At 40.9% G+C, this 12,706-nt stretch overlaps 1 protein-coding gene across 3 annotated transcripts in view; it reads left to right on the top strand.

Annotated features, from left to right (window-relative positions):
• SLC18A2 (solute carrier family 18 member A2) overlaps positions 1–12,706 on the top strand; it is a 57,933-nt gene that overhangs the window by 15,794 nt on the left and 29,433 nt on the right. For 2 of the 3 annotated variants that reach the window (XM_006111379.5, XM_075935380.2), the window contains exons 5-10: positions 4,275–4,333; positions 5,623–5,706; positions 9,338–9,430; positions 11,903–11,992; positions 12,100–12,143; positions 12,226–12,286. In XM_006111379.5, coding sequence (XP_006111441.3) covers positions 4,275–4,333; positions 5,623–5,706; positions 9,338–9,430; positions 11,903–11,992; positions 12,100–12,143; positions 12,226–12,286 — 431 coding nt within the window. The remainder of the gene's footprint in view (positions 1–4,274; positions 4,334–5,622; positions 5,707–9,337; positions 9,431–11,902; positions 11,993–12,099; positions 12,144–12,225; positions 12,287–12,706) is intronic. The other variant, XM_075935381.2, reaches the window with a different exon arrangement.

The raw sequence follows: 12,706 nt of genomic DNA, 5'->3' as shown, positions 1-12,706 counted from the left end.
AATTGCTCACTTCTAAGGTGTGGGGGAGAGTTTCTCTCAGCCTATCTGCTAAACCAGGGGTGGGGAACCTCAGGCTCAGGACCAGATGTGGCCCCTTAGCTTGCCTGGATCCAGCCCCCAAGGCTCAGAGGTCCCCCTAGTATTGGAGAGTCCATACTGGTGCTCCAGTCCCCCTGATGCCCCACCATGGGGCTGAAGCACACATCATCTACCAGGCTAGTTCCCTGTAGGCTCTCATGTGCAAGTGGAATGTGGGGAGTCTCTCTCCTTCTCAGACAAGGGCCACTTTTTTGGGGTTTTGTTGTTGTTGTTGTTGGGTGTGAGGTTTTTTTCTTCTTTTGTGTGAGGCCCCCAACTGGCTTTTTCAGTGGGTCAGTGGCCCTGACCCGAAAAAGGTTCCAACCCCTTTGTTAAACCCAGCCCCTGCTTTCTAGTGATCTAGGAGCATGATGCTGCATCGCATCAATGTCTTCTCAAACCCTTTGCAAGATTTCAGGCAAACCTTTTCTTTCCCCACATCTAACTTTCCCCACCTTTTAACTCACAGACACTTACCTTCCTCCCCCCCCCCCCCCGCATCACCCTTCTGTTCTGAAATGTGATTTGTCCTTTTCATATGTGTTCATTTTTTTTAATTGTATCCTTTGGTATATATGGTTGTGACTATTTTCTTACACTATTTGATCTGAGGAAGTGGGTCTGGCCCACGAAAGCTCATCATCTAATAAACCATCTTGTTAGTCTTTAAAGTGCTACATAGTCCTGCATTTTGCTTTTCTTTCACTGTGTAATTTCCATAGAAGAGGGATCCAGGGCTATAATCAGCCGGCAAACACATCTTGCACTGAACCAATATCTCTGCCTTATGCTGTTGAAGGATTAAAGACATTCTGTTTTTATTCAGCTAAGGGAAATTAATATGCACAAATGAAGTCCAGGCATGCAGCAATTAATGTCTATATGGACAAAAATTTTTATATAAAACCTTTACTGTGATAGGTGGCATGGCCCACTAGATAAGGTACATGGGACAGGAGCTATGAGTTTTATTCCCAGTGTAATGCCAACAGGTGGAACCGAACCTTAGACTTTTGAAGCTTAGAACTTGAGCCTCTGCAGCTTGAGCTAAAAGCCAGCTGGTTCTCAACTAAGGCTATAGTGCTCACTCATTGTTTCTCTCTGTAAATGATCTAAGTGCCACTGCATGGGGCAGTACCCCAACCTCAGTGTTGAGTGTGTGTGTTACACTAGCTCTTCCTGAGACATGCTCAGATCATGGTGCGAGTCATTTTTTCTCTGTGTGTTTCCCCTTGATAAAGCAGGAATAATAATAATAATGCTTATCCATTTTTGTAACATGTTTTAAGATTTAGGGATTAAAAATGCTATATAAAATGTTATAATTCTTCAGGGCCAGTGGGTTCCAACATTGAAGGGTGTGATCCTGCAGTAAGTAGTTTGTTCTGCTCTAATGCAGCAGGATTGGATCTATCTCTTCCCTTGGTTTTGAATTGTCTCTTTCTAAGAGACCACATTGGCAATTGCTTGGTACATACACATATTGCGAAATGCCTGTCCTGAAAAGGTTAATCTCAGTACACAAGAGAGAAAATAGGAGTATTATCATCATTTTACAGATGGAAAAGTGAGACTGGGGTGCATCTTCACAGCGCCCTAAACTCGAAATAAGATATGCAATTTGCACTATGCAAATTGCATATCTTCTTTTGCCTCTATTTTGAAATAGTTTATTTTGAAATTTGGCACATCTACACAGTGCCAAATTTCAAAATAACATGCCATTTTGAGCCATCCCTTAACCCTTGTGCAGCGAAGTTTACTCAGATGGCAAAATAGCCCACCTATTATTTTGAAAAATATTTTGAAATAACAAGTGGCTTTTTTAGACCTATGGTATCCCATATTAGCTGTACAGCGTAGATGTACCCAGAGAGATTAAGTGACTTGTTTAAAGTCCTACACAAAGCCTGTGGCAGAACTGAGAATTGAATTAAAATCTTCTGAGTCCCAGTTGAGTTACCTAATCCTAAAACTAACCAATTTGCTTTAATTGTTATCTTAATGACTAAATAATTGGAGCATATTATTTTTAATAAAGTAGAAGCATTTCTTGCAGATATATTTCTTGCAGATATAGTACTCCCATAGATGCTAATGTGAGTTCTGCATGAGTAAGTGCAGCATTTGCCTTTCTAAAACAGATGCATGTTCTGTAGTCTTTAATTTAAAGCAGATTCCTGTTAACAATTAGTTTCGTTTAATTCAGGACCATGCCATTTGGTCCATATAACTCAGCAGCATGCTATTGCAAGCACAACACAACAACTGAAAGAACTTCTACAGTAGCTGAGTGAGTCTATTAAATGCATGAATCCTCACCATTGCCTTCCCTTTTTCTCTGTCTACTTCCTTTCCTCCTTCACCTTTTTTCTGAAGTTTGCTTCTATTCTTTTTCCTATTTAAAAATATCAGTTTGTACATAAAATAAGGATAAGGCAGAATAAGATTTAAAACTATTTTAATTTTTATAAGCAATTTTTGTAAACTGAAATACAAATAATATGTTTATTTTAACTATTCATATATAATAAAATGTTTCAAGTAGAGTTAAGGATAGGTAGGAAATGGTTAATATTATGAGAAGTTTGTGTATATATCATTGTCCCCCCCATATATTAAAAATTTAATACAGTCGTTTCCCAAGTTACGACCACCTCCACTTATGACCATCCGCACTTACGACCAAAGCGGTCATAAATGCGGATCTGAGTTATGAACGGCGATCTGCGCTTACGAACAGCGTGGTCGCCATGTAACTCTATGGGATCCGAGTTACGAACTCTTCGAGTTACGGACCAAGTGTTGGTCCATAACTTGTTTGTAACTCGGGGAGCAGCTGTAAATAATTATTAGGAACAAAAGTTCTACAATAGAAATTCTTCCACTCTTCTGCTTTGCAGTGCTAAACTGATCAGGCCTTCCAATTTAAGGACCTGATTCTTGCAAGTCATTGGAAGGGTAATTCAACATCTCTTAAAAAACAATCTGCATTACGAACATTTGGAGCCCTATAGTATTTCTTTAAAAATACATTTAGTGCTCACATAACATAGAAATACTCATTTTGATGAAAAACTCATTTTTTTTAGCAAAACTTTGCCAATGACGAGAACGAGTAGTCCTGTGGCACCTTAAAGACTAACAAAAATATATATTTTCATGAGCTTTTGTGGGCAATACTCACTTCATCAGATGGGTAGGTTTTGCCCAAGAAAGCTCATGATACTATATATTTTTGTTAGTCTCTAAGGTGCCACAGGACTACTTGTTTTTAATGTTACAGACTAACATGGCTACCCCTCTGATGGCAATGAAGAGATTTGACCATCGATGTTCTTTTTCCTGTAGCCATGAGGGCAGCAGAATGTTATTTTAAGACTCTTTGGGTGCAATCATGCAGTTCTAGTGTAGGCAAAACTCCTGATGAATTCCAAGGAAAAATTTCCCAGGTAAGGGCTAGAAGACTAAGTCTGTCATTGGCCTGAAAGTATCTCATTGTAGTTAGTGGGGCTGTTCTATGTGCTCTTTATAGTCTAGTTCCAGTGTATAGAGAAAAACAGAATAGTTTCTTAGACCAGGTCTATACTAGGCCTGTAAGTTTGGCTTAGGTTATGTAATTGACATACTGTAAGCCGAGTTTGGCACTGTCTTCACAATGGGAGGTTGACGGGAGCAAATGCAACTCTGAGTTCTGGCACCAACCGGAGGCACTCTCAGCATTCAATTTAATAGGTCTTAATTAGACCCACTTAAATCAAATGCCAGAAGATCCATCTCTGGCATGTTAGTGTAAACATGGCCTTAATAAACAGAGAGACATTAGTAGAATATTTCAGAGCTGAATATGCAGAGCCAAATTCTGTCAGGCTTAAACCCCATGCAACCCCTCGGAAGCCTGGGGAGATTACAGAAAATGTAAATATAGCAGAGTTAGGCCAATAGAATTATAAAGGGCAAGTCATTTGAGACTTCTGATACAGAATACACTCTATAATACAGACAGTTCTAATCATGTGGTGTAGCCAAAATCGAAATCCAAAATTCACAAACAAAGCAGCTAAAGTTTTTTTTTAATACATAAAAAGCAATCATTGTTAGCCTCTGGCAATAAATTTACTTGAACAAGCCTGTTTTTAAACTGTGCATGAACAAGTACTATTCTTAAATATATTTGTGTTCACTTTGTTTTCCAGAATAGGCTACCAGATACCAATGTTTGCTGGCTTCTGCATTATGTTTGTTTCCACAATTGGTAAGTGTTTGTCTTTTGTATATTTCATGCATTTTTCATAAATGATCCATCCTTTAGAAGGTGCTGTGTTGATGGGGGTTGGAATACACCTTGTTTTGAAAGTAAAATACTGGGATGCCTGTTACAGGAAGAAGTTGAGACTTGAATTAATGTCTTGAGCGATTTTGATGGGCATCCAAGTCGGTATACAGGAGATGGTAGAAGAATAGGATGCCTACTCCTTCTCTTAATCTGAGAAACTCACTTCATTCCTTTTATGCTATCCAATGGATTAGACTATTGCTCTTACTAGCACAAATCATCAGTAACTCCATCAGGAGCTTTAACAACGTTAAACTGGTGAACAGAATAAGGCCATATGTGCAGTTAAGGGCTGGTTGAAGGGCTTGTGCCATGTCTGGGGAGGAAGTATTAAGACTCGTGTGGTTAGCCAGCAAGATGTCAGCTTCACAAGCTCGGCTGATAGGGGACTCCTTCAAGTGGCCCACTTGCAGATTTTGTAAAACTGATAGTAACACAGGAACACACCCTGAAAGACAACATTCCCTGTTTTCAGGGACAAGTGTTCACTGTACACTAACATCAGTGGGGAGTCTTTCCAGAACATAGTGTAGGATCAGGTGCAATACATAGGCGGCTAGATAGTGCCTTTAGGTACAGCTTTATGCAAGGGATAGGGCACAGATACAGCCCTTCAGGGGCAGCAGCGGGAGGAACTGTGCCTCACACATAATTTCTCTAGTGTTCTGCTATCAAGAAGATCTGTTAAGTTGCTAGAGTCCTTACAGGGATGTCACACTTTCCTCTACATGTCCAGCCAACTATGTGCAGAAGTACATAGTGAGCAGTAGAGAAGAGCCATTGCTAAGTCTCCCTTTGCTTAGTTGTGGGAAGCAGCATTTGGGGTGCTGCCCCTGCTTTTCCCAATGTCTGAAGCTGCAAATTGGGCCATGCTATTGCAGCAGTGCAGGGAGAGGGGGTGAGGGTGGGGGCAGTTGCATTAAACCAGGGCATACTTAGTTATTAGTGAAGATAGCTTTTATACATATATTTTGTGTGTGTGTGTGTGTTCTGTGTTACCAGGAGGCTTAGATGTGGAGAAACGATTCAACACTGACAAATCTAAATGTAATAAAAGAAAATAATGTGGTTAGCATTGAAAGTGACAACAGTGACAGAAAACACTTGGCTAAATTGAATGGTGTTTTCATGATTGTTAAAATATCTTTAACTTTTAACCTTGTTAGATTTAACCTGATTTAAAAAATCTACCTTGGCTTTTTCTGCAGTGTTTGCCTTCTCAGGAAGCTATACCTTACTATTCATAGCAAGATCTCTTCAAGGAGTGGGATCTTCCTGTTCTTCTGTGGCTGGTAAGAATGAAAGTGCATATGATAGATTTAATTAACTGTATTTTAGTCTGTCATTCTAGTGACAGTCACTACCTTAATTATATAATGTTGTCTGGACGTTTCAATAATTAAGGTAGAATTCAGTTACATTCATTTTACATTCAGTCAGCCTTATGTATACACAGTGTCTCAGATTAATGTCAGTTCTAAGTTCTTTGGTATTTGGGTCACGTTACTGTAGAAAATTAAGGATCTATATTTTTTCAGGTACTAGTACACAAATGTTTTTAGGGTTTTTTTTTTATTCCTTTTATCAGTGTGAAAGATCAGCAAGAATAGAGGTTTGCACTGATGGCTGGTAGCTTGTTGCTTCCCATTATAGGACCCTGTTTTTAGTTGCTTACATCCTTGCCAAACTGTAACTGTTTGGATTGAGATTTGTATGCTGGGAGTGTGTGTCCGGCTGATTATTTTAATACAAAATTTTAAAAAAGAGTTCACAGGATGAGGGTCTGAATAAGAATGAGATTAGGGCAAAAGCACATTATTTTGACCATGTTTAAAAAATATGTCAACTCTTCTTTTTACAAATAAAAAGTTCTGGAGCCCCCATCCTTTGAAACAGAGACTGGAAATTTGTCAGGGAGTGTCCTTTGTGTCAGAGATGTGCCTTTTGCCATATTCATAAAAATCTCTCCAAATTTTGCCAAGTTAAGTCTGCAAAATTGCAGTACATACATTCTTAGCAAAGACTAGTTAAGAGGATAGCAGCTAAATTCGATGAAGACTCTATCTGCACTGGAAATACTCCAGTCTGGGGATGAACAGGACTTTCCTTGCAACTGCCACTTTGGGCTGCTTGAGTATTCAAGGCCAAGCCTGGGCATATGAACGAATGGCAGAGAAAATTAGGCTTTCTATACTTTCAGTGATGTTGGGAACATCAATGAGATGAGGCACCAGGGAGAGAGCACTAGAACTTGCTGTGCAAGCAGACTGGGAATGGGAGGAGTAGCCTGAGAAGGATCTGTCTATGTGAGGAGAAAGGAACTATGATGATGATCAAGGGATAGAAAAGAGACAGGACTGGGAGAGGGACAGATTGGAGGGGACAGGACAGAAAGGGTCATGGGTAGGAAGGAATGGGAAGAAGAGTCTATGCCAGCTACAGCATACTCCACCTTCAAACAGAACCTACAATTCCTAAGTCTCACCATTCTTCCGCTCTCAGCAAATATCTGTAAAATCTAGTGGCAAAGTGTCCCACCTGCCTTTAGTGCTGGTCTATGCAGAAGATGACAACCTACTAATTGGGATGTGAACAAATAACTAATTAACTGGTTACCCAGTGCCTCACCCTCACCTCTTGACAGCTCTGTGTGGGCCATTTAACCAGTTAACTGATTAAATGGAATTTTATATCCCTACTTTCTAATGCTATAATTTACTCTGTTTGATCAATTGGCTGAAGTCTGTACTGTGTCTCCGGAGGTTCTAATCTTGCTGGTGATCCCTCTGCTTGTCAATATGGTGCTGTGTGAATCATGAGGGAATTTGTGTTTTTTCAGTTTGCTTTTTTAAAAAGTAGGAAATTAGAGATAAAGAACATTGAGATTGCAAAATCATATTCAAAATTTAGGAAATTACAGAATTAAGACTACTTTCATGTAAATGCTTTATTGTACAGCAGGGATCTCAAACTCACAGCCCATTGGCCATCTGCAGCCTGAGCTGTTCCACACTCTGGCCTGATTGCAGTTCCTGGCACATGAGTCCCCAAGGGAGTGTCTGTACTCTTCCTCCCAAGACAGTCCCTGCTATGTCCCTCCCTCACCCCGAGTGATGCAACCTCAGATGATATTGGATGACCTGGCATGGGGTGGCAACAGGGGTCGGGTCATCCCTCCCCTGCAGCTCCTGCTGCCATGATGAGAGTGGGAAGTGGAGCTATGCAGCAACCTTTGTTCTGCTCCACTGCCATCTCCTAGGCCAGCCTGGTCACTCCATTTCACTATGACAATAGGCAGCAGAGAGTCCCAGCCTCAATGCAGGCTGGCTTGGGAGATGGTGTTGGAGTGGATCAAGCCGCTGCATAGCTCTGCTTCCCTGTGGCTCCCATTGCCATAGTGAGTGTAAAGGGACCCAACCTCTGCAGCCAGTCCCAGCCTGCCCAGGGCTCGGCAGGTTAACCTGAGAATGGGGGACCATCCTATCTATAGGATGGTTGGGGTGGCCACCATGGGGCCCCCAAAGTATGGGGCCCAGAGCAGCCACACTGAACATCCTATGGATGGGACAGCTCTGCACATACCTCTCCCAGGCACAGCGATGTGCTGGCAGTAGAGCAGGGCTAGCAGCCGAAGCTGATTTATCCCCTCTTTGCTTTAGCCCCTCATAGTGGCTCCTGGGTGGGGGTTCCTGGCAGGTTTAAATTGCCCCAAAGTGGCAGGCAGAGCCAGAGGATGAAAGAGGGAGGTAGTGCACAAAGAACTCCTTCGCCCCAAGCCGTGCCTGCTGGCTGACTAGGAGCATTTGAGGACTGGCACTGGCCCTAAGATAAATTGAGTTTGAGACCCCTGTTATATATTAAATTACATTATCACATACTATTTTTTTCATAGAACTCCTACCACATTCAGTGCACAGGATTGATCTGTTCCGACCCCAGCCTCACTTGTTGCAGAAATTGTAAAATTTAATGAATGAGACGGGATTTCAGGCAGACAAAAGATAGATTCCTGGCTAAAGCAGTTGAATGCTGCCCTAGAGAATTGAATTATATCTCTGTTTTTTCCAAATAGTACCTCTATGATGCTAGTCAAGTCACTTAAACCAGACTTTTCACATGTGGTCACTGTGTGCTCCTCATTTTCTGAGCACCTGACTCTGGGGTCTGACCTACAATACTGCTGAACACTGACAGCTGCAACAGAATGCATTGAACATATAAACTGCTATATAATGCTAAATACTTTGAAAAAATCAGGTCCTAGGCATCTCAATTTAGGCACACAAAATTAGCAGATCCTATTGGCCACAGAACAGAGGTCAATATCCCCTCATTTTACAGGGGTGTTCAGAAACTAAATGCCTTAATGTGCATGAAGCACTTATTTTGTAATGATGAGCACCCTTGAAAAGTCCCTGAAGAAATTAATAATTCTGTCTTCAGGCAGGATTTGAATTGTTAAGTAAATAAGTCTTATGATCACACATTGAACAAGGAGTAAAACATTGACTAGCTGCTCATTTAGTCAACACTTTCCATTCAGTGCACTAAATGGAAAAGAAAACTAGTATGTGATCAAGTAATTAGTGACTATATCATAATGGATACAGAGAAGGGGTCCAAAGTAAGGCTATACAGGAAGCTGTAGTTCTGGCATTTCCCATGAGTGCTTAATTTTGCAACCTTAAGAATTTTTTTAATACAGTTTGTGTGTAATGGTATGTATAATGAGGCATAGCCTTAAAGCTATTTATTTCTGCAGGATTTATTTCCTCTGACTTCAGTAGGAGTTATTAATGGAGGAAAATAAATAAATATAAACACAGAAAATGTTTAATGTCACATTTTCCCACTATTTAATAAACTGGTATGTGATGAAAATAAGTTATATTATAGAGCTGTCTATTTTTTTTTTAATTTTAGGGATGGGCATGCTGGCCAGTGTTTATACAGATGATGAAGAGAGAGGCAATGCAATGGGAATTGCATTAGGAGGATTGGCTATGGGAGTATTAGGTCAGTGAGATGAATATTTATGGCAACAAAAACAAACAAAAACCCTAAAACCCAACCAATCCCCTACCCAAGTCTAAAATAACAATGCACATCTGTAGTGTATAGATGCTACCAGAGATTCCACTTAGTAGCTCCTTTCTATAAAAATAGAATTTTGTCATCATAGCTCCAGATTACATTAACAGTGTACATAAAAATAGTTTTTAAAAGCTAAAGTAAATTTCATATGCAAATACATTTTGCTAAAGAAAGACAAATCTGCTGACTTTGAATCCGATAACTGATGAGACTTTGAGAGTGCCTCCCCTTAGCTGTGTGCTGGAGAACAATGATTAACATCAGAGATATTGTTGCTCCTTCTCAGTTACGTAAATGTTATTTTTGGGGTGGGGGCGAGGAGAGGGGAGATTTACAACAGTTTGTTTGGAAAAGCCTTTGAAGTTAGGTCACAGTGTTTGTATTTCTATGCTCACATCCACATAAATCTATCTTTAAATCCTAGAGTTGAACATAGAGATCTGCCAAATCATAGAATCATAGAATCATAGAATAATAGGACTGGAAGGGACCTCAAGAGGTCATCGAGTCCAGCCCCCCGCCCTCAAGGCAGGACCAAGCTCCACCTACACCATCCCTGACAGATGTCTACCTAACCTGTTCTTAAATATCTCCAGAGAGGGAGATTCCACCACCTCCCTTGGCAATTTATTCCAATAGTTGACCACCCTGACAGTTAGGAATTTTTTCCTAATGTCCAATCTAAACCTCCCTTGCTGCACTTTAAGCCCATTACTCCTTGTCCTGTCCTCAGAAACCAAGAGGAACAAATTTTCTCCTTCCTCCTTGTGACACCCTTTTAGATATTTGAAAACCGCTATCATGTCCCCCCTTAATCTTCTTTTTTCCAAACTAAACAAGCCCAGTTCATGAAGCCTGGCTTCATAGGTCATGTTCTCTAGACCTTTAATCATTCTTGTCGCTCTTCTCTGTACCCTTTCCAATTTCTCCACATCTTTCTTGAAATGTGGCGCCCAGAACTGGACACAGTACTCCAGCTGAGGCCTAACTAGTGCAGAGTAGAGCGGCAGAATGACTTCACGAGTTTTGCTTACAACACACCTGTTGATACAACCTAGAATCATATTTGCTTTTTTGGCAACAGCATCACACTGTTGACTCATATTCAACTTGTGGTCCACTATGACCCCTAGATCCCTTTCTGCCATGCTCCTTCCTAGACAGTCGCTTCCCATCTTGTATGTATGGAACTGATTGTTCCTTCCTAAGTGGAGCACTTTGCATTTCTCTTTATTAAACCTCATCCTGTTTACCTCTGACCATTTCTCTAACTTGCTAAGGTCATTTTGAATTATGTCCCTATCCTCCAAAGAAGTCGCAACCCCACCCAGTTTGGTATCATCCGCAAACTTAATAAGCGTACTCTCTATCCCAATATCTACATCATTGATGAAGATATTGAACAGTACGGGTCCCAAAACAGACCCTTGCGGAACTCCACTTGTTATCCCTTTCCAGCAGGATTTAGAACCGTTAACAACAACTCTCTGACTACGGTTATCCAGCCAATTATGCACCCACCTTATCGTGGCCCTATCTAAGTTATATTTGCCTAGTTTGGGTCCATCCTGTTTCAATTAGTCACTGGCAAAAAATCTTTCTTCACAGGCTCTAAGATCAGTATTTCTATTATGCTCATCCTCATGAGCAACTTTCAGACCCTTTGTCAGGTTCCTAATAGGAATGTAAAATCTCTATTATCAGTTAACCAATTAGTTGGTTAACTCGTTAAACATTTAAGTGGGATTCCAGGGCTAGGACGGCCCTGGGCAGCAGCCACCAGCAGCAGGAGGCTTCTGGCCCTGGGGCTGTTGCCATTGGTGGTGGTAGAAGGCTCCCATGCCTGGGACTAGAGGGCTGCCACCAGGTACTGGCCCTGCTGGGGCAGCCCTATGCCAACAGCAAGGCATGGACGGTAGGGGGGCTGCTTCTGGGCACCAGTTAACCGGTACCCGGTAAGCATCATACGGTAAGGGTGATGCTTACCGGGTAACTGGTTACCCATTCACATCCCTAGTTTCTAGCATTCTTTCTTCCACTGGGACAAAATCCTGCTTGCCTTATTTACACAGAGTGTTCTGTGGAAATCAGTGGAACTGCTCATGTGAGTGAAGCAAGTGGGATGGGGCCCAGGCTTGACATTTATTGTTTGGGCAATGATTGTAGACTGCAGACAGCAATCCCTGAGAAATTCTCTAATCTAATCTAAATAAAGACGTTCCTCATCTTGAGTTGCACTGCTTTGGCTATTTTAATTAATGATCACTAAGATGGATGGCAATTTAGGCACAGAATTTCAGTGTTAAGAGAATTTGTTTCCCCAAAAGTACAGTTGATTCAAATCTTTTTTTTTTAAAAAGACCATGAATATTTTTCTTGTTTTTTCTCTCCTAGTGGGTCCACCTTTTGGGAGTGTGATGTATGAATTTGTGGGAAAGACAGCACCTTTCCTCGTGTTGGCAGCATTAGCTCTGTTGGATGGAGGTCAGTAAATACTAACATTCATCATTTTGTTTGTCATTCATTCATTTTTATTGTATATTATGGCCACCATCATAAACCACAGCTACAGCATTTATTTCTTTTTGCAGCTATTCAGTTATTTATTCTACAACCATCCAGAGCACAACCAGAAGTAAGTATCACTATAGTATCACTTATGTAAGAAGTAATGTTTTGCCCTTCCTAACCCTGAGGTTTTATTATTTGTTTGACAGAGTCAAAAAGGGACACCGCTACTGACCCTCTTGAGAGATCCATACATCCTTATTGCTGCAGGTACAGTTTAATTCAAATACAGTTTAATTCTGACTGTGCTTTTTTCCTGTACCTTGAATCCCAGACTGCCTTACTCTGGCCCTGATTACAAATAACTTTCTACCGATGCATCTCAATGATTTGCATGTGAATTTAAAATAAGGCTCCAGGAACAAAATAACTAATTCATGGAAGATCAGATGGGCTCAAGATGCAAGAGCTGGATTCACATCAGACTTTGAACTTCCCAAAGAGCAGAGATTATGGTTCACATACATCTCTGTGTAGGATTCTGTAAAGCATGCATTGTTCACCAGAGAAACTTTGAGGAAAAATACTTATCAGTTAGGCTTGTGTAAATGCACTCTTCTGGTCAGCTAAACAAATATGTAACTATTTTTTCCCAAGCCTATTGTTTACCGGACAAATGCTTTGCAATAA

The sequence above is a fragment of the Pelodiscus sinensis genome, chromosome 8 (assembly GCF_052426305.1).
Source record: "Pelodiscus sinensis isolate ZL-2025 chromosome 8, ASM5242630v1, whole genome shotgun sequence".
NCBI classification, from domain to species: Eukaryota; Metazoa; Chordata; order Testudines; family Trionychidae; genus Pelodiscus; species Pelodiscus sinensis.
This window is presented reverse-complemented; position numbering and strand designations above follow the sequence as displayed.